General features: G+C 39.8%; 1 protein-coding gene across 1 annotated transcript in view; it reads right to left on the bottom strand.

Moving 5' to 3' along the window:
- Window positions 1–24,712, bottom strand: part of LOC141140143 (vomeronasal type-2 receptor 26-like) — a 246,799-nt gene that overhangs the window by 152,681 nt on the left and 69,406 nt on the right. Inside the window, exons 2-3 of the mRNA XM_073627040.1 lie at window positions 22,812–23,594; window positions 5,276–5,494 (exon numbers count right to left, since the gene is read on the bottom strand). Of these exons, the coding sequence (XP_073483141.1) occupies window positions 5,276–5,494; window positions 22,812–23,594 (1,002 nt within the window). The remainder of the gene's footprint in view (window positions 1–5,275; window positions 5,495–22,811; window positions 23,595–24,712) is intronic.

Below are 24,712 nucleotides of genomic sequence, written 5' to 3'. Positions count from 1 at the left end.
TGGTACCAAGGTTACAGGTAAACCACATGGTGATATTAGCTGTCACCCATCTGGGCATTCAGTGGCTGGTCAATCTACTTTAGTACACACTGCCTCTCTTCCCCTTGAAAGGGCTTCCCTCATTACAACACTTCTTGATACAGATTTTTTAGATCCTGCTCACAATACTCAACACGAAACATAGAAAATCGAGAAATAATGGACACCATTCCTGAGATGATGAATGAACTTAACATTATCAATCTCTCTGACTACAAACTCTCCCCAGAGGAAGTCCAAGTACTTTCAAAAGGTTTACAGTGGATGTAAACCTGAAAAATTTATTTTTTTATGTCATAATGTAGAGTATAAGATCTCCTATCATTTGAGCCCAGTCTTGCCACAAAAAGTTAATCCAGCTCTGAGCAATCCTCTTATTTTTCAGTGAGATAAAACTTGATAAACAGAGAAAAACTTTGTCAAATCCTCCCCCTTGCTGTGAGTGACAGGTGATTTACATATCTCGTGCACTAGCCTAAGACATTCATTTTTTTTTTTAATTCCCACCCCAATTCCTTTCTTCAGCAGCTTTGCAAGGATTGGCAGTTCCACACCTCAGCATGATTTGGCATGCTGAAGTCATGTGGTTACTTTCCTGTCTTTTCACTGGATGTTAGAGATCATAGCAGAAGTTGAGTGTAAGAAATACACAGGAGAAAATGCATATTGACAAGGGGAGTGTAGAGGTGGGCGGGGAGTCTACTGACATCACGACTCCACCCACCAAGCTCCAGACAACAGACCCGCCCACAGAATCTGCAGTTTTTCAGCTCTCATAACAGACATTTGACAGGGGAGACATTTGATGGGTAAAGATACATGCAGGAGGCATGTATATCCTGTAATGGAAATTTGTAAGTTCTGTATATAATTTTATTGTATTTTGTATGTATTGCACATTGCCTTCACTGTGCAACAGCTCTAATAATGTTTTCAGTAAATGTTACATTCTTTCGAGTTCTGATTAGAATAAGCCTGCCTATGTAACGCCCCTTGTTACCATAAATGTACAATTGTAATATTAATGTGATACCTACGTAATCATGTGCATAAAAACCTTCAATTGCGTCATAATAAAGCAGAACAGTAATTTGGAAAGATGCTGAGCGTATCTTTTGTGTCTGTTCCCTACTGCAGTAGTTATTATTAATTTGGAACCACTAATCAATATGAGGATAGGAGTTGCCTATCATCAATTTAACCGAGTCAGCATGGCGAGCCAGCCAGGAGGGGATTCCAGGTGACCCTGAGTATCCGAAACGAGGAGCTTGAGACGATCCGGGAATTTCTGATAATCAGCCGGCTGAGGTAAGCCTTTTGCTTACATTTGAGTTATCAGACTTCCTCGATCGGTAAGGCATTTTCGGGACAAAGGGTACCTATTTTACTCCCCTTAATCGAACTGTATTGATTGGTGGTTATATGTTATGTTGTCCCTGTCCATTGTCCATCGGAGTGTTATAGATAAGAAAGGGAAGAATAGTGCTGTTCACAGGTATATGTAGTAAATCTGCTAGATAAAGTAGTTTAGAGGCAAGAGGGTATAGGCATATGTAGAGAAGACTGGCCAGTCATTATGGGCATTGAATTAAGTAAGGGAATGAAGGGTAAGAGAACCTCAAAAATGCCCAGCGCAAGAGGAGCGCTATATGTGAACTGAAGGTGCGATTCCGCCTATACTGAGCCCCTAGATTAATGGTTAAAGTGGACAGTGATCCACATTGGGTAACTGGGTTACCAAGGTCCACAGGGACTAAGAATCATGCAGAGTAAACAGCTAGAGGAACAGCTATCTATGTGAGCAGGATGGCTGAAGGGTGACATTAACACTAGACAGAAAGGGACATTTTCATGTTAAGTTGTGGGATGAATTTGGGGTCAGGCACTACAACTATTAAAAGTCAGAAACAGAGAAATGAGAATTAAAACAGAATACTTTATATGTTGTCAGAGAGGGAAGATTGGATGAGCACTGTGGCTGCCCGTCTGATCATAGAAGCTAGATATAAACGATATCTGAACAAAATAAGGAATGCAGAATTTAGGCAGGTAAATATTAATGAGAGTTAAAAGAAAGTGAGAGAGATATTGGTGTATGCATGTGTGAATGCTGGGACCTTTAGTTCTATTGCTTGTGTGCGTCATGTACGCAGATGTGACCCCCTCCTTTGCGCTCTCCTGAAAGAAATGTGGCTGGGATGAGAGGTTAGTGATAAGCTGGAAGGACACCATGCCAATTTCTGTTTTTTAGACAAAACATTTATAACAAAATGTGCCAGGTTAACGAATCTAATGGTAAACAATGTGATCACAATTATTTTGAATCTGTTTTCCAAACATGGTAAAATGAAGGTTACATTTAACCGTGTATTACACAAATTGAATATCCTTCGATAGTGGAAACAGTGCATTTAAAAAAGGGAAATTAAGTAAAATTAAGTAATAAGTAATAATGAGTATTCATTTCTAATATGAGTTTAACAATTTTATTAATAATATAGATATATTGAAACTGGTTTAGACAACCTTTGGTTGGAAATGAAATTCAGGTTAATGGGGAAATTTGTAATGAATGAGATTAGTTTAGATTAAGATAACAATTTTGTAATTTTACATTTATACAATAAGCCCTTATTGAGAGAAAAGATTAAGATGAGGTTGTTATTTTGAATAAAGCTGCCATAATATTTAACAAAGCCAAGATGGATGGGATACATAAGAAGTTCTTCTACAAAAATGAAATTTTAAGGTTTTTGATAATAACTTGATGTGCGGTCCATGATGTAAGAGTAATAATAAATAAAATTTAAATATAACAGTCCCATCACATCAAGTCCACACACCCTGTTAGGATAGATGCCACCTGCAGCAAGTTGTTTTTTAGTTTTTGATGCTTTCTGGTCCATCATACAGATTCTTGGTCCTTTTATTTATTTTTATTTTTGAAATCCAAAGCAGAATGTGTGGATTATGAAATGATGTGCCCCTTTTCCTTGTAAGTACAGTGGTATAAGCAGAAGAATATTTTGGATTTATGGACATCTCTCCATGACCGCAGGGTATTGTTATCATTTATTATAATATTGCCAGGAAGAAGTTGTCTTTTGAAACATGAAACTGGAGTTCTTACACAAACAGCGTGATAGAAAACAAGCCATTGTAATATATTTATGCAAGCTGGACCCAGTAATGAATGGTTCATCCCGATATATCAGAGCTGCAGCTTTTATGCAAAGGTGCTATTAGACAAAGTTAGATATTGTTTTGGTCAATGGTCCGACATTCTGCGCAGCAAATATACAGATAACTAAATGTTTGTCTAATGAAAGGTTTAAAATATGAGTTTATTTATGTACAAATCTAACAATGAAAAATGTGGACATTTATTCAAAAGAAAGGAAAAACCACATGTGTTAAATTGATGGTGTAGAAATCAGCTGCTGTGAGCCCAGTGCAGGACACACTCCCTGAAGACCCAGATATTAAATTTTTTGTAGATTTGAGTATGCAGTTTCTCACCCAGAAGGATACTCTGTATTCAAAGTCATTGGATCCTTTTTCCCCAGCTCAAGAAGCAGAGCTCCATGTTTTAGCAAAGCCTGTGAGCTATAAAAAGAGTGTATATTTATATAGATAGTCAAGATATAGAGAGCTTTTGGTTCCATTTAAAGGGCCAGAAGTTTGTTTTTACTTCGGCAGGTAAACCAACCAAGCATGCCAAGTTAATTTGATCGGCTGTTTTCAGCCTTCCAGGTTCTTGCTGAGGTAGCCATATTAACTTTAAAACTCACACATGGAAGCAGACCAGGTGACTAAGGATGCTGCATTTACAGCCCCGGACACTTGATGGGTCTGTGCAACTCACAGATTCCACCCTAGTTCTGGCCCAGTATAGCTGGGATTAATAATTCAACTTTAAGGACCCCAGAACGAGAAGAACAAGTGGTCCACAGGGGGCAACTTCTTATGAAACAGGACTTTGGAAAAGGTGATCATTTATGTCTGCCAGCCACTCTTTTCCCTCCAGCTTGACACATGGACCGTGTCATCAGTCACAAGAAGTTATGGCTGCCTTAGTAAATGAGCGTGGGATAGAGCCATGCTGAGCGTATCTTTTGTGTCTGTTCCCTACTGCAGTAGTTATTATTAATTTGGAACCACTAATCAATATGAGGATAGGAGTTGCCTATCATCAATTTAACCGAGTCAATCCTTATAGATAACCCCTATGGCAGTAGTTTAGAAAGGATGACATTGGGTTTACATCCACTTTAAGTTTCTGCCCAGACTCTGACACGGACAAATTTGAAATCATACAAGACCTACACCTAGTTGCAAGGAAACTCATACTTAAAAGTATGTATAATAAAAACACACAACAACAAGACCAACTTAGGGCACACCAAGATGAGGCTTTAAATAATCTATTAGCACTCTTGGAGGAACAACATCCTCCCGAACTGATTGATCAGTACGGTATTGAATCACTCCTACAAGAACACTTGGACAGCAAGGTAGATAGTACAGCTATCACATCTACATTAAAGAAAAAAAATCAGATACATGTCCTTTCCCAAACATCAATCCCAACTTAAGTGCCTTTTTATTATCGCTGACCACTAACGAGATTAAGAAGCTGAAAACCAACATCCCCTCAGCGAATCTCACGACCCAAGAAAAACAAGCCATTAAAAATTGATTAATTGTCACAAATTGACTATTTAACCTTCTGATAAAGGGGGAAATATTGTGATCATGACAAATATTTAATATAAGTCGATGTGTATGAAAATTCTCCAAAACAAGGACTGGTACAGACCTATCCCCAAGTCCATGATTTTGTTTTTATCACCTATATCAATGGTTTTATACTTTTTTACATGGATGTAATAATATGATATGTTTTATATAAATTCAGAAGCAATTTTTTGTGAATTGCTCTTAAAGTCCCATTAAGTACTTGGGGGATACTAACCTCTTTTACATTTATCTATGGGGATGTTGACAACACAGATAAGGCTTTCTCGGGTGGATCTCCTATACTATATATACAGTACAAACTGCAACATTATAGAAAATGACTCCATGAATAGAAAATTACTTCATGAGTTACCCCTTTCACTTACAGGTATATTTGCAAGTATATCATAATATGAAACTAAACAATCCCTATAAATTCTAATTGTAAATCTCTGCAGCAAACAATACAAACAGAAACAATCAACTAATGTCTTACTTTGCCTTTTTTCCAGAAGATGGGATTACTCATATTGGTAAGCATTTCAGGCACAAAGTCTGGTTTCATAACGGTAATTCCTTTATAGTTAAAATATGTACTGTTAACATAAACCCAGCTTTCTAAAATAAGATCGGTTGGAACTTCTCTTCTCTCATTGAAGTAGATCTTGTCACCGGATGGTTCCATGTAATGAACATTTCTCACATATTTGTGCAGCTTTTCATGGAAGACAAAAATACAAAGTTTACCATATCACCATAACACCAATTTAAAGGATAAGTTAATTTTTCTTTTAAGTTTAACATATTACAGATGCACCGGCCCCCATTTCCCCTGACCCCCCATTTTGACAGCTAACGGGGGATCTTCTGTCCCTGCTAGCTGTCACTATTTTAAAAAAAGTGACCACGTGGGATTCCACTGAACAAATTCAAACTTGTCAAATCTACTAGTGTGATAAAAACTGAGATATTAACTACTGTAAGGGAGTATGAGAAGAGGTTAATAACCTCAAAATCTCCCCCTGGTATGTTACCTTTATATGGTTATGAAGTTGTCCATGATCATGATACATTTTCCCAATCCTTTATCTCTTTGTGACCTCTTTAATCACCGCAATACTGGACATTTTCACCCCTTTCATTCCCAGCTTTCAGCACACACACATTTTGAATGAAAATTACTCAATCATGCAACACTGCACCCAAATTACATTTGTATCACTTTTTTCAAACAAATAGGGCTTTCTTTTGGTGGTATTTAATCGCCATTGGGTGTTTTTATTTTTTTGCACTATAAATGAAAAGAAAAATCGTACATTTCTTTGGTAAAAATAACCCAAACCGGTGCATATTATTTGGTCTGTGTGAAGTTTATAGAGTCTACCAGCTATGATACCTATCATTGAAAATGAATCAATCCTGATGTACTGACTGCTTATCTCATTTCTTGAGGGCCTAACATGCCAGGACAGTACAAATACAGCCCAAACTTTGAGAAAGTAGACAGTCTAAGGTATTTAGTAAGAGGCATGGAGAGTAAATAAAAAGTGTTTTTTTTCACCAAAATTTCACATTAACAAGTTATTTCTTACACACTGCATAGGCATATTTGCAACTACAGCACAAAACACATTCTGCTACTCCTCCTATGATGATACCACATGTGTGAGACTTTTTTACAGCCTAGCCATGTAGAAAGGTCCAACATCCAAGGAACACCTTCAGACATTATCCACATTGAGACCTGGCCTTCTTCTGACACATTTTGTTTACAAGTTAAAATCAGTATTTTTTGCTGGAAAATCACTTAGAACCTCCAAACATTTTAATTTTTTTAAAAGTGCTATGTGTGTGGATGCGCTGCTCTCATTTGTACTCTCTTTCCTATCTATGTGTATCCTATCTGTTAGACATAATCTTATTCACCATCCACCTATATAAATACATCACATTAAGCAACAACCATCTGCAAATTATATAAATCATATAAAAGTCCGGTGACATGTATCACATGATAATAAAGTCCCTTCATATATGCTTGCAAATCTTCCGTTAGTTTGCCGTGATCGGCGTGCTCTTGTGTTTGATCAATTTAAAGTGACTTAGTGCTTCACCACCACCTGTGAGATTGGCCACTCACCAGATATTTCTTTAAAACTGCACCTTTGGTTCATTCATAGGGATAACCACTCCACTCAGAGGGAACTTCTCCAATAGCTATACTAGGACCTTAGTGTTCCTCATAAAAATGGATGAAAACGATCATCGCACAATAACGTTTAAAACCTTTATTTTATAAAACTCAGGGCAGCTTCCTGATGCCGCACATTGGAATGCGAAACGCGTAGAGGCTGCTGGGAGATTTTTGCACCCACGTGACCGGGAACGAGCGTGGTTGGTGAGGACGCGAACGGACACAAGGGGGGAACGCAAGCAGCACACGGAGGCAGCACAGCACACACTAGGCGAACCGGGCTGCAGCGCCCACCCGTCCCTAACTGCTGGAAAAGCTCTGTGCCGGCTTAATGGCACTTGGAAATGTGAGTGCATAGTTTTTCTGTGTTTTATAAAATAAAGGTTTTAAACGTTATTGTGCGATGATCGTTTTCATCCATTTTTATGAGGAACACTAAGGTCCTAGTATAGCTATTGGAGAAGTTCCCTCTGAGTGGAGTGGTTATCCCTATGAATGAACCAAAGGTGCAGTTTTAAAGAAATATCTGGTGAGTGGCCAATCTCACAGGTGGTGGTGAAGCACTAAGTCACTTTAAATTGATCAAACACAAGAGCACGCCGATCACGGCAAACTAACGGAAGATTTGCAAGCATATATGAAGGGACTTTATTATCATGTGATACATGTCACCGGACTTTTATATGATTTATATAATTTGCAGATGGTTGTTGCTTAATGTGATGTATTTATATAGGTGGATGGTGAATAAGATTATGTCTAACAGATAGGATACACATAGATAGGAAAGAGAGTACAAATGAGAGCAGCGCATCCACACACATAGCACTTTTAAATTTTTTTCTCTTGAAAATTTTTTGGATGCAGCAGCTACAGATATCACTTTTATATTGATTGATAGAACAGGTTTTGCGCCAGTGACACACACATTTCATTTTAATTTTTTTAGCTTTTTTTTAGCATGTTACATGATATTTGTGCAGTGTTTTTTCAAACGCAATTTTTTAGGAAACAATACACTTTATTGAATTTTAATGCACACATACACAATTTAATATCCAATATTTGGTAAGATATATAGTAAGAAAAGGGAAGAATACATTGAAGGTTCGGACTTTAAAGGCAAGTTGGACCACATGAAATGTATAAAAAAATATACATTTTATTTGTACAATACAATATAAAATGATTTGCAAAAGCAAAGCATGGGACTAAAAAATATATATTTACATATGTGTAGAATATAGGTCACATAAACCAACCAGTGTAGAAGTAAATCATTACACCATATCAGATGAGTGAGCCCCTGTACTTTTGATGCACAGATCTCACTCATCTGATTAGTGTCCCATGCTTTGCTTTTGAAAATCTTTTTATATTGTATTATACAAACATATACCTTTCATGTGGTCCAAATTGCCTTTAAAATCCAAACCCTCAATGCCTTCTTCCCTTTTCTTACTCTCAAATATTGGGAATGTGGCAATGGATTTCAATATTTGCAATTGGTAAAATATATAATATGGTGTTGCAGCGAGTAAATAGATAGCAAACATGTCACACTTTAAAATTTTGCACATTTATGGAATGGTGCCTCGGTATTTAAAAATCCCCATAGGTGATGCTTTATAAGCCATTACAGGTTACCAGTTTAGAGTTACAGAAGCGATCTGGTGCTTAATTATTGCTCTTGTTCTGCTGTTCATGGCACTATAAAGCAAAAGTAGTAACCAGCAATGCCAACGTCCCTATAAATATATATATTTCTTGCACAGAAGCAGATAAAATGCTTACATGTTTTGTCGGGTAGCCTTTGAGGACACTATAACAAGCTACAGCACCTGTTTTGGCTTTCATGTGCAATTTATGGATCTGTTCCCCGTTGTGAGTGCTGCACTTGCTCCCTATTCGTTGGCAGCAATACCTCACATGTGTGTTGCGATTGCCTTTTACGTATATGTGTATGAGACCAATGCATGAGTTCGCCTTTGCATGCGAGCATGAGGGGACAGGGACACTTTACATTTTTTCTTTCTTTTTTTTCATTTTTACAATGTCTCTTTTTTATCATTTTCATTGCTGTCACAAGGAATGTAAACATCACTTGTGACAGCAATAGGCAGTGAGGGGTACTCTTTATGGAGAGATCTGGGCTCTATTACACCCAAGGTGTCTCTTCTGCCCTAAAAGCATCTGATCACACCACCACCAGTGATGGCTGTGTGTGCACTTCCCCCACAGTAAAAAAAAAAAACACTTGCTAGGCAGACAGTTTTTTTTATAATCACTTTTTCTTTATTAAGACAAATTTCATTGTACAAAGAAAACCTATTTCAGGGGAAATGGCGCTGTTCAAAAGTGATAAAAAATAAATAAAAAATAAAAAATAAAATAAAATAAAATGTGAACCCTCTGTGTTATTCAATCTAAACAATTCTCAATAAAGTGTAAAGTGCTAAAGAGTAAATTATTATTATTATACAGGATTTATATAGCGCTGACAGTTTACGCAGGGCTTTACAACATTTGGGCAGACAGTACAAGTACAATACAATTCAATACAGGAGGAATCAGAGGGCCCAGCTCGTTAGAGCTTACAATCTAGGAGGGAGGGTAAAGTTATACAAAAGGGTAATAGCTGTGGGGGATGAGCTAATGGAGGAAATAGTGCAGTTGTTAGATGGAGGCAGGATAGGCTTCTCTGAAGAGGAAAGTTTTCAGGGATCGCCTAAAAGTGGATAAATTTGGAGACAGTCTGACAGATTGGGGTAGGGAATTCCAGAGGATGGGCGAGGCTCGGGAGAAGTCCTGGAGGTGGATATGGGAGGAGGTGATGAGGGAGCTAGAGAGCAGGAGGTCTTGGGAGGAACGGAGATGGCGATTAGGTTGGTATTTTGAGACTAGGTTAAGTGATGTAGCTGGGGGCAGAGTTGTGGATGGCTTTAGTATTTTGAATTTAATTTGTTGGGCAAGTGGCAGCCAATGGAGGGATTGGCAGAGAGGGGTAGCAGACACTGAGCGGTTTGTAAGGTGGATGAGTCTGGCAGCCGCATTCATGATGGACTGAAGGGGGATAGTCTATTTAAAGGTAAGCCAATGAGGAGTGAGTTGCAGTAGTCAAGGTGAGAGATAACCAGGGAGTGAATCAGGAGCTTTGTGGTTTCATTAGTTAGAAAGGGATGTAGTTTAGAGATGTTGCGGAGGTTGAGGCGGAAAGCTTTGGAAAGTGATTGGATGTGGGGCTGAAAGGAGAGTTCATAATCCAGGATAACACCTAGTACCCTGACATGTGGGGACGGGTGGATGGTTGTGCCATTGCTCTTGACAGAGAAGTCATGGGAAGAGGCACGTGGGGGAGGAAATATTATAAGCTCGGTTTTGGACAAGTTGAGTTTGAGGAAGTGGTGTGACATCCATACAGATATGTCTGTTAGTAAGTTAGTGATGGAGTGAGTTGAGGGGTGGAGAGATAGATTTGTGTGTCATCAGCATAGAAATGATATTGAAAGTCGTGAGAGGCCCAGGGAAGAGGTGTAGATTGAAAATAAAAGAGGTCCAAGAACAGAACCTTGGGGGACCCCGAGAGAGAAGGGAAGAGGAGTGGAGGAAGTAGAATTGTAAGTGACACTGAAGGTGCGTTGGGATAGGTAGGATGAGAGCCACTGAAGAGCACAGTCACGGAGACCGAGGGAGTAAAGTTTTTTTTGAGGAGGGGGTGGTCAACCGTGTCAAATGCAGCTGAAAGATCCAGAAGTAGGAGTACAGAATAGTGTCTGTTGGTTTTTGCAGTTAGTAGGTCATTTGTGAGTTTTAAAAGAGCAGTTTCTGTGGAGTGTTGAGGGCGAAATCCAGATTGAAAGGGATCAAGAAGGTTGTTTTTAATGAGGTGGTCACTCAGTTGGTTGTAAACCAGGCGTTCTTAGTAAATATGAAATATATAAAAATATAAAAAAATCCATGAACAATAAATAACAGTGATAATCCCCACATCAGATAATAATCAAGTGGCGTCCTAAATAGCTAAAGGGGGTAATTTAATAAGTAAAACATAACCCCATGTGAGTCCAAAGAAGTGAATATCAAAAAATTAATGTGTAAAAAATAAAAATAGAATAAATAAAGTAAAAAAAAAATTGACACTGAGTAGTATCAAAAAATAGTTATAAAAAAGTCCAACTAGATGTGCATGTGTATATGACTATACACTGAAAATAATAGTCTGTGAATAATATCCATGCATAAGATCAAAAATAATAATAATAATAGTAATGACTCTTCAGTGTTCCCCGCCTTCCTCCGCAACGCCCACTTGTGCCCGCACTCACCGGAGTGCCTAACCCCTGCTGGGGTAACAGGTGTGTTAGCTGAAATCCAGCAGCGGTGTCCCCTTATGGTGGATAGCCTTTTGGGTTGCCGTGATCTTCCCCCTCTCCACGGAAGTCTTTCTAGGAATCCCCAGCGGCAGACATCCACCTTTCAGGATCTTCCTGAACGTCTCCTTATCCAGATCCTTCACATGTCTCACCATGACCTCCACCTCGGGGGGATCTTGGCTCCCAGGTAGCTGATCGCATGATTGTTAATGACAGAAGACGAGGAATAGGAACAGACGGACCGGACTCACTCCGGACTCAATATATAATTAAGAAGGAGGCTTTGAAGCGCCCTATTAAATGTGTCAAAAAAAATAAAAATGAAAAAATTATTCTCATCATCCTCAGTAATATTAAGTGTATTTATTTAGAGTAATCTCACCCTCCTACTTCATTAAATATTTATTCATTCCTCTCTTCATTTCATATCAATATTTCCTTCCACCCTCCTTTATGTGCATTAATAAAGTGTTACCAATCCCATGCCTAATTCATTACTATAAATGATTCTCTTCCTTTAATGAAATTATCCATCTCTCCATTGCAATTCCTACCCCAAAAAATTAAAAAAAACCCTCAATTTAAGGGACGCACTGAGGGTTTACTCATTGGAAAATCCACCAGAATCCAACCGGATCTCTTCACCGGCACCATAGCACCTTATAACTTAATTGCATATACTAATTAGAAGTACGCTTGTTTATTCACACCAGAACTTTAATTTATACTATTGATTGTATTTTGTTATTGTTTATACGGTTAATGTACATAATGATTAGGAATATTGCACTTTAATAATTTAAGGTATTTTATTTATTTATGAAATAAGTTGGTGTCCTACACATTGCACTTTATTGAGTCAGGTATACAGCTGGACACTCATGCACATTTAGGAGTTAATACACATCTTCACATTGATATGCACAGTTGCACTGTGCATTGGGTATAGGACTTGAAGACACCTATTCAATAGGCACTACCTACATAATTTTTTTCCCCACCTAATACCTTCCTCCCATAAGGGAGTAGCACACACCTGAATCCATCAGGCCTGGAACGGCGCCATATCTACTTCTTTTTTCTGTTTCCAAAATCTAGGTTTCAATGTTTTAGCTGCATTTAGCAAGTGTGGAGTAATGCTTCTCTTATAGAACTTAGCAGATGATGGCATCCCATGAAAGAGGAAATGTAATGGGGAAAGTTCTATAGGTCTGAGTGTCATTCTTTTAATCCATGGTACTATTGCCTCCCAATATACAGTAGGTGACCGCGATATTGTGTCAATCTCGCTGCAGTTATCGGCAAGATTTGACACCTGCGAGCCCGTCGTGGGAGCCAGCGCTGAGATGGCTCACTCATCGGGAAAGGAAAACTTTTTTTCCTTTCCCAATGAGCGACAGGCAGTGCTGACAGCTGTCTGGTATTAATCCTGAGGGGGAACGCCGTGCCAAATTTTAAATGAAAAAAATGGCGTGGGTTCCCCCCAGGGGCATACCAGGCCCTTTTTCGGCGTAGGGGGTTCCCCTTACAATCCATACCAGACCTAAGGGCCTGGTATGCCCCTGGGGGGAACCCACGCTGTTTTTTTCATTTAAAATTTGGCACGGCGTTCCCCCTCAGGATTCATACCAGACAGCTGTCAGCACTGCCTGTCGCTCATCGCGAAAGGAAAAAAAAGTTTTCCTTTCCTGATGAGTAAGCCAACGTGACATGCACAGTACCCTGTCGCCAAGAACCAGCGCGATGGGATCGCGCTGGAAACACAATCTCGCAGTCAGGTACTGTACCTTAATCTTTGGGTAAAACCACCATAAATGAAGAAATGAGCCCCTTTGGTTACATCCCCTCCAGCAGTTAACATCTGCCGATGGGTACATCTGTGCCAACCAAACCGGTGTACAGTACCATCTTGTCAAAAACGTATAAGACATTTCCTGTATATGAGAGCTTATTGAAGTAGGGTGTGTTGCCCTAATCAATCTTTGAATTTGTTCAGATGAAAAAATTATGACCCATCTCTCTTTCCCATTCTGTAATAAAATAGGGAGTTGTTGTACACTGGGCACTCAGAACCAATAAGTTGCCCAGCTCTGATATATTAGAACACCATAATTCAAAAGTAGTAAGTGGGTTTGCTGGCCTTATCTGATGCTTCCAATTGTTAAAAAAATCCACCAATTGATGGTATCTCCATGTGGCCATTGGTATTTCCCCTAAAGTCGAAGTTAACTCTGTTTAGGGTAACAATTTGCGCTGTGGGACCACTCCAGCCCGAATAACCATTCCATCCATTCCCCATTGATCTAAACCTCCCTTCTCTTCCCCTGTGGGAAATCAGGGGAATCCTTCTAATGGTGTCATGGGGGATATTGGAGGGGCAAACTTTCCAGTATTATTCATTCTATCCCATATGGATAGAATGTGTTGTTTTTGTTAAAGGTAATACCCATTCCGATAAACCCCTATAAGAGGCCGGAATCCTGGGGCTCCTGCCAAATCCCTACCTGCTAGGTAGGGATGAGCCGAACACCCCCCCCCCCGGTTTGGTTCGCACTAGAACTTGCGAACAGACCAAAACTTTGCACGAACGTTAGAACCCCATTGAAATCTATGGGACTCGAACGTTCAAAATCAAAAGTGCTCATTTTAAAGGCTGATTTGCATGGTATTGTCCTAAAAAGGATTTGGGGACCCGGGTCCTGCCCCAGGGCACATGTATCAATGCAAAAAAAGTTTTAAAAACAGCTGTTTTTTCGGGAGCAGTGATTTTAATAATGCTTAAAGTCAAACAATAAAAGTGTAATATTCCTTTAAATTTCGTACCTGGGGGTGTCTATAGTATGCTTGTAAAGGGGCGCATGTTTCCCGTGTTTAGAACAGTCTGACAGCAAAATGACATTTCAAAGGAAAAAAAGTCATTTAAAACTACTCGCAGCTATTAATGAATTGCCAGTCCGACAATACACATAAAAGTTCATTGATAAAAACGGCATGGGAATTCCCCACAGGGGAACCCTGAACCAAAATTTAAAAAAAAACTGTCGTGGGGGTCCCCCTAAAATCCATACCAGGCCCTTCAGGTCTGGTATGGATATTAAGGGAAACCCCACGCCAAAATAAAAAAAATTACGTAGGGGTCCCCCTCAAAATTCATACCAGACCCTTCAGGTCTGGTATGGATTTTAAGGGGAACCCCGCTCCAAAATTTTTTTAAAAATTGGCGTGGGGTCCCCCAAAAATCCATACCAGACCCTTATCCGAGCACGCAACCTGGCAGGCCGCAGGAAAAGAGGGGGGAGAGAGAGCACCCCCCCTCCTGAACCGTACCAGGCCACATGCCCTCAACATTGGGAGGGTGCTTTGGGGTAGCCCAGCCCACCAAAGCACCTTGTCCCCATGTTGATGAGGACAAGGGCCTCGTCCCCACAACCCTTGCCCAGTGGTTGTGGGGGTCTGCGGGCGGGGGGCTTATCGGAATCTGGAAGCCCCCTTTAACAAGGGGACCCCCAGATCCCGGCCCCCCCTGTGTGAAATGGTAAGGGGGAACAAAAGTACCTCTACCATTTCACAAAAAAACTGTCAAAAGTGTTAAAAATGACAATTCCTTTATTTAAAGTCTTTTTTCCATCTTCTATCTTTTTTCTTCTTTCTTCTATCTTCCTTCGGTTTCTTCCTCCATCTTCTTCTTCCTCCGATCCTCTGCTTCTTTCTCCGGTGTTCTCATCCGGCATCTCCCTCCACGGCATCTTCTTCTCTTCATCTTCTTATCTTCATATTCTTTTTGGGTCGCTCCGCATCCATGATGGCATGGAGGGAGGCTCCCGCTGTATGACGCTTCTCTCTTCATCTTTTTCTCTTCATCTTCTTGTCTTCATCTTCTTTTCGGGCTGCTCCGCATCCATGATGGCATGGAGGGAGGCTCCCACTGTGTGACGCTTCTCTTCTTCTGACGGTTCTTAAATAACGGGGGGCGGGGCCTTTGAAATGTGTAATTAGATTAGATTAACAGATACCACCTGAACACCCTTTTGAGTCCTGCAATACCTACATTCCTAATCTCTATTCTTGCGTATTAACATCAACAAGTCCCCCCTGATATATTAGCACCCCAGGAGGGAGCCTGCGCTAGGCCAACCCAAAACACTCCTTGATCCCATTGTTAATCCCATCAATAAATACTAATTCTATGGTCCTTTAAACAATGTACCCTTTGAAATGTTCAATTAGGTTAACAGGCCATACCTCATTCACCTAGGTAGACTTACATAAGATAAACATATCAAAGGGACATCAGCTGTTATATTAAAATTGAGTTGGCTTGGACAAATCGACCATTGTCAACTGAATTCTGGCCTGGTGTCAGGGAAGACCAGCCAGTACTCAAGATGGCAGAAGGAGAGGTCGACCTGTGACCTCAGCCTGTCAGGGAAGACCAGCCAGTACTCAAGATGGCCGACGGAGAAGTCGACCTGTGACCTCAGCCTCTGCCAGAACACCTTCGGTGCACCTGTGTGCACATTACCAAGAGGCTATTTAAACTTGGTCTGTGCTTGCATCTAGTGCTGTCCATTCTACAGCGTTCCCGTGTGTTCCTGCCTGCTTTACCCGTGATACCTGCACCTGTTTACCGACCCGGCTTGCCTCTGACTCTGCTACCTGCTGCCTGCAACTGACCCGGCTTGTTCTGACTCCGCATCTGCCTGCTCCTTCTACTACCACGCTGCCAGCCCGTTGCCGACCCTGCCTGCATCCAGACTATGCTCCTGCCTCCGCTTCTGTTCCTGACGTTCCCGCCAGTGTTTGACCCGGCTTGCCTGACTTTCATCTTCCGCTCATTGGAGAACCCTGCTGCAGCACCGTGCCACCTGCCGCTGTTCTACATTACAGTGAAGACGAACTGTTTGGCACTTATGCGACTCTGCACTTCTGCTCCTCCTGTCTACTCTATCAGGGGGCCAGAATCAGAGGAGCAAGAGAGGTCGCTCCCTGCATATCAGGCTCTACTGTCAGGTACGTGACACCTGGTCAATATTGTGCTGCATGTGTACATAAATATAATAATATAATGTCCCACATAAATCGGCAAACATATTACAACATATACCCCCACTTGGATCAGTTCTAACTACTAGAACTGACCCATAAATCAAACAACAAAAAATATCATTATGATTTAAGGTACTGAATGCTTTACAATGGCTCATATAAAATATGAAGTTGAAACTGGTTACATCTCTATTCACCAGCCTCTAAAATATCCAAATGAAACAGTTATTAGATAATATAACTTTTAGACCATGACTTGAAAAGGATTTGGTAAACATCAGTGGCCCATATAGCTGTTAGGCTTTATTATATCACATCAAGATCTTGAAAATTGCGCAAAGATGAGCTGATGCCACAGTCCATTCTTCGGTCTGACTTCATCACATCTCTCACCATCTCACTGAAAGTAAACTTGGTATGCTCTGGGAGCTCCAATCCACATAAGTCCAGGATTCTCTCATCTCCAGGCTCAAACTTTTCATTTTTAAAGATGCTTTTACACAAACATTCTACTTTCATTTTCATAGTAAGAAGAACCATCAATGTACCAGCACTCACTTTCAAGGTCAAAAGGTTTGGATATGGCAGTAAAAACTGTGCTGCAAACTATTTCCTTGCACTTGACATTCATGAGTCCATCTTGCAAGCATTTTACAATTCACATCTGCTTCTTTCCATTTCCTATTTGAACAATGATGGCCGGGTTGTGTACCTGTCAAGTACCTGAATTTGTTGATTGCCAGCCACAATTTGCTTTTGTAATTTGCTGTAGGCTGACCCCTCATTGCCTTCAATAGAGCAGTTACTTGGATCATTCAGTCCATAATTACACCTGAATGGTATACCAACATATACATATACCCCCACATGATGGTTCAGATAGAATCAGCTTGACATCAGTGTTTATTAGATCTTCTATCCAGACAAAGCAGCAGTGGAAATTCTTGCCAGTATCCTCACCATGAAAGGTAGAAAGGTCTTTTTCATCCATATATGTCATAGCCTTTAGCATATTATAAACAACTGATTCAACAAAGTTTCAAATCATGACTGGAGTGATGCATTTCACTCACCCCTCTTATAAATTTAGCAAAACCACCCAACATACTATAATTTATGCTATGGCAAGCCATTGTGCAGCATCTCACCTTAGTCAAATATGTTGATCAATATGTATTATGTAATATGTACAGATGTTATGAAAATTATTTTAGGTTTAAATGATTCTCTTTGGTTTTAAGATAAAGATCCGGGTCACGCACCAGTGTAGTGATATGATATATATTGTATAGTGGTGTAGATAATTAATTAGTAGTTATTATAATGATGATGTAAGTACTCTTCCGCAGCAACCCAATTCTTCCAGAGAGATGCACTTTATTGACTTCCAACACAGAACAAGGTTCAAAGTCCACAGATGACAAAAATACATAAAACGCCGAGTCCCATTTTTCATAGATTTGTGCCTTCATAGTCATACACAGACAGGACTCTAAACTATAGACTGAACGCAATGTTATATTCACTAGACAATGGGTGGCTGAGCAATTTGATTGGCCATCTCCATTTAGGCCTTTGATATGCTTTAGTCTTTCAGACAGACAACAACTCCCAGCCATGAACAGCTGCAGTCATAAACCGCCCCAATCTCCACTCCCGCATATCAACATCAACAAGTCCCCTTTGATATGTGTAATTAAATTAGATTAACAGATATCACTTGAACACACTTTTGAGTCCTGCAATACCTACATTCCTAATCTGTATTCTTGCATATTATTATCAACAAGTCACTATCTGTCCCCTTTGATATGTGGAGTAAATCTTGTTTGTCCACTTCCCCTTTGATCAACAAGTCCCCTTTGATATGTGTAATTGAGTTGGCTTGGACAACTCCAATCATTGTCAACTGAAATCTGGCCTGGTCAATCTTGTACTGTATGTATACATATATATAATAATATAATATCCCATATAAATCGGCAAACATATTACAATACCCAGGTGGTGCATAGGGAAGCACAGGGCCCTTTGTGCCTCCCTACCCTGCCAGGAAGACACGCTGTGGCAGAGGCTCCACACTGGATGGACCAGTTGACCGGAGGTCAAGAATCAAGCTGGTCAGGGGAAAATAGGAAAGAGAAAAAAAACAACGACCAAAATACATAAACATAGATACTGATTATAGATTATAATATACATTAATACCTATTACATGAGCATTAATGCTAACAAAAATTCATGAGTATAATTTCAATAGGAATAAATCCTTTTTTTTTTTAAAAAGATCTTTTTAAACTGTGAGCTGTTGAGGTGCAACAGGGCGTCCAAATATTGCCTCACCGAAGGTAATTAAATGTATATTACTGCTGGTTTTCCAAATAAATTAGCATTATAACAGTATAGCAAACGAGCAAGGACGATATTGAATTAATGTCGTCCTAAATGTCTACTTGAAGAGAAATATGGAGACATCCATAAAAATGATAAACAAAAATATTGGATAAAAGGTTTGTCTTAGCAAATTGTCTAAGATATTCCTTTGCTAGAGTGTTTATTTACAGAATATATTTTTACGTAGAATAGACAGGAGCATATAAAATACCAGAAAGGAAAAGGCTAAATAAAATGAAAACATTTTTTTGATTCAACCATTAATTTCATTGATTAAAATAACATGTACATACCTCGGTGAAGGTCCCCAGCCTTAATGATGTAAAAATGTGTGAATGCTATTTTCAATGCGTTTTGCCTAGGAAAATCCTCGTAAAAAAGGAGCAAACAAGATGGATTCATTGAGGCCGGGAGGTGACGTGGCCTGTAACTGGAAGATCCATTTCTGTTCTTTTTGTAATAGGATCTTATTCCAGTCACCTCCTCTATCTGGTATGTGCATCCTGTAGATAGCCGTGAAAGTTACTTTGGGTACTGTGTAACCATGTGCAAAAATGGCATGTCTCCCCACAGGGAGATATGAGTTGCCTATTTGCATGCTGTTTGGATATATGTCTCCAAAACTCTTGCTTAGTTTTGCCTATGTAGTAGGCAACGCACTCACACTCCATGAAGTATACCACACCTCGAGTCTGGCAATTCACGAAGTGTGAGGGTGTAAAGATTTCTCCATTAGGAAGACGGAAGGTCCTTTCTTTCCTTATTAGTGGGCAGTGAGAGCAGTGTCCACATGGGAAAGAACCGGCAATAGAGCAATGTTTGGATCTTTTGTGTTCGTTTTTATACTCGCTTTAGACAAGTCTGTTCTTAATTGAGGTAGCTCGTTTGTAAGTTATGGCTGGTTGGTTGGAAACAAGATGCTTTAATTTGGGGTCATCGTTTAGGATATTCCAATGTCGTTGTAAGATGTTTTTTATGGCCACATGTTGACGTGAGTATTGCATAATGATGCGAGTGAGGTTAGAATCAAAGTTCTTGGGAGATTTGGGCTTGGACAGCAGGTTGGATTGGCACTGTCTTAGAGTTATATTATATGCTTTCTTTAAGCAAGATCGACTATATCCGCATGCTAAAAGACGATCTTGGAGGTTTCCAGCCTCTTTGATAAAAAGGCTATCATTGGAACAGTTACGACAAAGTCGCAAGTACTGTCCATACAGGATAGAATTCTTAAGGGGTACAGGGTGGAAACTATCCTCGTGAAGTACCGTGTTACCAGCAGTGCTCTTACGAAAAAGGGTACTGGATAACTTTTCTTCAGAGGTTGTTTTGATCAAAACATCCAAGAATGTCACACTGTCTCGATTGTAGGTCTTGGTAAATTTCAAATTCCGATCGTTTATGTTGATCCAGTTTCAAAAATTCTATGAGTTTGGCCTTGGGTCCCTCCCCGATGACGAAGACGTCGTTGATATACCTAAGCAAATTAGTAATGTGACTAGTGTATTCAACAAGGCCCTCATCATCCAGGAGGGACTGCTCCCACTCCCCCAGGTACAGATTAGCGTAGAATGGGGCACAACACGTCCCCATCGCTATGCCCTGAAGCTGGAGGTAGTGGGAGTTATCAAAGCTGAAGTAGTTGTGGTGCAGTATGTACTGCAGACCATTCAGGATAAACGCATTTAGTGCCGAGTCATAGCGTGAACTTTGTTGGAGAACCTTCTGCACAACAGAAAGGCCTAGAGTGTGGTAAATACTGTTGTATAGGGCCTCTACATCAATAGTGACGAGGATGGAGTGGTCCAATAGAGTAAGGTCATCAATCAACTATAAAAATTGTATTGTATCTCTGACAAAGGATGTCAAGGAAAGGACAAAAGGTTGAAGATGTGCATCTATGACTCGACTAAGGTTTTTGAGTTTTATTCACCTCGATGGAGATTGGTGTGTATAAGCGACTCTTCAATAACATCTAATAAGGTGATATTTACCAGACACAAGAGAGAATGGCAACAGCATCTGGTGAGATTTATTCTTAAGGGAGTGGAATTGGCACACATCACTTTGGTGAAGGATTTTGGTGGACCAACGAGATTTTGTTTCACTATCTTTTCATCACTTTAATCACTTTCATCACTTTAAGTTGGACTGTATTATTGGACATTATTGATTTGCATATGTTGGAGCATATATACATTTTTGGATATGCCATATGGACACTTTTCATTATGTATGGGTGTTTTATGTTGATCATTTCACAATGCTAATATTTAGGAGATTTTTAGATTAATTTAGTGTGCTACTGTGGAATTATTTGTCTCTCTTTTTTACATTGACATTTGTTTCATCTCATTTGCATGTTTATTGAATATTAAGTGGCAGCACAAACAGATGTGTATTGGGCACACATATATGTACCGTGACATACTGAGGCAGAGCATCGGAGACTGGGAGACTGGGAGACTGCAGGGCAGAATTCGAACATGGTAATGTCCCCAAACACACCTCCAAGATGACTGCTCCCTTGCTAAAGAAGCTGAGGGTAAAGGTGATAGACTGACCAAGCATGTCTCCAGACCTAAACTCTAATGAGCATCTGTGGGGCATCCTCAAATAGAAGGTGGAGGAGTGCAAGGTCTCTAACATCCACCAGCTTTGTGATGTTATCATGGAGGAGTGGAAGATGACTCCGGTGGCAACACTCACTACTTTACATTGTAGCAAGTGCAATTTTTTTAGTGTTGTCACATGAAAATATATAACAAAATATTTACAAAAATGTGAGGGGTGTGCTCACTTTTGTGAAATACTGTATACATGATAAATATACAGAATATAATTGCATATAAATATATACAACACAGATAAAATATGTGAAATAGGAATATTAACTATTTGAATGTGTTTCTTAAGATGGCATAAACAAAGAAAATAGTAAAATACCATCAATTCTTCCCCCCCCATTTAAAAAAAAAGAAACAATCATTTATTTATCTATATTTATCTATATTTAGATATATAGAGAAATCAAAGATTTTGGGGGACTGATGTTTTCCTGATTGCCCAGGAAATTAGATAGAGGGTGGAGATAGCTGTCTATTCACATAATTATTATATAATATAGGATAGCGCTTTACAATGTAGAGGGGGGGATAGCACAATTACAGTACAGTTCAATACATAAGGGACAGGAGGGCCCTGTTCGTAGAGCTTACATTGTAAAGGGAGGGGGTGGTGGTACAAAAAGGTAATAGATGCAGGGAATGATTTGATGGGGGGTGGCTCAGGGATAGTTGTTAGGTGGGTGTGGGATAGGCTTCCCTGAATAAGTGAGTTTTTAGGGATCTCCTAAAGGTAGACAGCTTAGGGGCTGATCGGACATACCAGGGCAGGGAGTTCCAGAGGATGGGAGAGGCTCTGGAGAAGTCCTGAAGGCGAGCATGAGAGGAGGTAATAAGGGAGCTAGAGAGCAGGAGGTCATGGGAGGAGCGGAGGGGACGATTTAGGTGATATCTGCAGATGAGGTTGGTGATGTAGATGGGGGCGATGTTGTGGATGGCCTTGTATGTTGTGGTTAGCATTTTGAATTTTATACAGTGGGGTGGGGGAAGCCAGTGAAGGGATTGGCAGAGAGTGGCAGCAGTCACGGATCAGTTAGTTGTATTAGACTAGCAGCAGCATTCATAATAGACTGAAGGACGGAAAGCTTGCCTAAGGGTAGGCCATTAAGGAGAGAGTTGCATTAATCAAGGCGGGAAATAATCAAGGAGTGAATAAGTTTCTTTGTGATGTCATTAGTCAGGAAGGGTCGAATTCTGGAGATGTTGCAGAGGTTAAAGCGGCAGGATTTAGCCGGTGATTGGATGCGGGAGCTGAAGGAGAGGTCAGAGTCAAGGATTACACCCAGCACCCTGGCATGTGTGGAGGGACCAATGGTTGTGCAGTTGATCTTAAGTGTAAAGTCATGGGGGGGACCGGGAAGGAGGAAATATAGTAATATAAACACTTATTATCCAACTTACTCTGTGCTGGAATCCATTTTGTTCCGATTTATTTTTTTTCATGTACATCCAGTGTAGAGCATTGGCCAGAACATATACAGCCCTGTATGCATAGAATGGCAGAGATGTATAACCATCAAAAGCCTTCCAGTATTTTACATCTCTACAAGGTTTTGCAGAAATGTTATATAACAAATTAAAAAAGTCATTTTTCTGTGGGTGTGGGGAAAGGCATGAAAACAAATAAATCCAAATATCTTCCAGTATTGGATCAGTAAGGCAGCGGGAGAAGCTGACACCATATTCAGGATTATGGAATTGTACGTATATTTTTTGTGCCCACACAAATATGAAGCTGCAGTTGATTGCTGTTAAGTCCTCAAATTTTTTACTACTTATCTTACTCCATGAAGGTGGGAAAATAAATGTAATATTTTCTAAAGTAGAGGGCATGAGGCGATAAAAGAAATAAAAGTGCGATGTGAAATTTTCACACGCAATGATAACTTTAGCTTTTGATTTTCTAATTTTCATCAATCCTTCAGTATCACGTGCAATATCTAGTGTCAGTTTAATTATATAATCTACGCAGATTCCATGTTGGCTCAATATTTTACTCAGTTCTTGGGATTCCTCATCACTGCTGCCATCATCTGATAGTATTATTCCAACCCAGTTCCACCCAAAATACTGCAAAAATTTTATAGTAGCTGCATAACGGATCCGATTGTCTGGTGTCATGTGGAATAAAGTTGGATACAGTTTTCCATCTCTCAGACGAGTTTCAGTGACTCGATAACTGACCTGGTTGACATGTTGGGAAATATTTTAATGGGATGTTATTATTCAGACAATGAAAAAATGAGAAATGCAATTTATAAATGATGGACCAAGGTCTCTTCATCATATTTTTTCTGTTCTAATAAAAAAAGTAGTACTTGTCAGAATTTAAATCATATTGATTATTAATTTTTTTTTCTTTATATACAGTGCCTTCCACATTTTGTCATGTTACAACTAAAAGCATAAATGTATTTTATTGGGATTTTATGCGATAGACCAACACAAAGTGGCACATAATTGTGAAGTGAAAGGAAAATTATAAATGGTTTGCAACTAAAATCTAGTGGAAGCAATGAAACCAAATAGAATCCACCTGTGTGTAATTTAATCTCAGTATAAATACAGATGTTATGTGAAGCCCTCAGAGATTTGTTAGAGAACCTTAATGAACAAACAGCATCATGAAGGCCAATGAACACATCAGACAGGTCAGGGATAAAGTTGTGGAGAAGTTTAAAGCAGGGTTAGGTTATAAAATAAATATCCCAAGCTTTGGACATCTCACAGAGCACTGTTCAATCCATCATTCAAAAATGGAAAGAGTATGGCACAACTGTAAATCTACCAAGACATGGCCGTCCACCTAAACTGACAGGCCGGGCAAGGAGGGCATTAATCAGGGAAGCAGCTAAGTGGCCCATGGTAACCCTGGATGGAGGAGATGCAGAGATCCTCAGGTAGTTTGTACACAGGACAACTATTAGTCGTGCTCTCCACAAATCTGGCCTTTATGAAGGAGTGGCAAGAAGAAAGCCATTGTTGAAAAAAGCCATAAGGAGTCCCATTTGCAGTTTGCGGGAAGTCATGTGGGGGACACAGCAAACATGTGGAAGAAGGTGCTCTGATCAGATGAGACCAAAATTGAACTTTTTGACCTAAAAGCAAAATGCTATGTGTGGCAGAAAACTAACACTGCACATCACCCTGAACACACCATCCCCACTGTGAAACATTATGGTGGCAGCATCATGTTGTGAGGATGCTTTTCTTCAGCAGGGACAGGGAAGCTGGCCAGAGTTGATGGGAAGATGGATGGAGCCAAATACTGGACAATCTTAGAATAAAACTTGTTATTGTCT

The sequence above is a fragment of the Aquarana catesbeiana genome, linkage group LG01 (assembly GCF_042186555.1).
Source record: "Aquarana catesbeiana isolate 2022-GZ linkage group LG01, ASM4218655v1, whole genome shotgun sequence".
Classification (NCBI taxonomy): Eukaryota; Metazoa; Chordata; class Amphibia; order Anura; family Ranidae; genus Aquarana; species Aquarana catesbeiana.
This window is presented reverse-complemented; position numbering and strand designations above follow the sequence as displayed.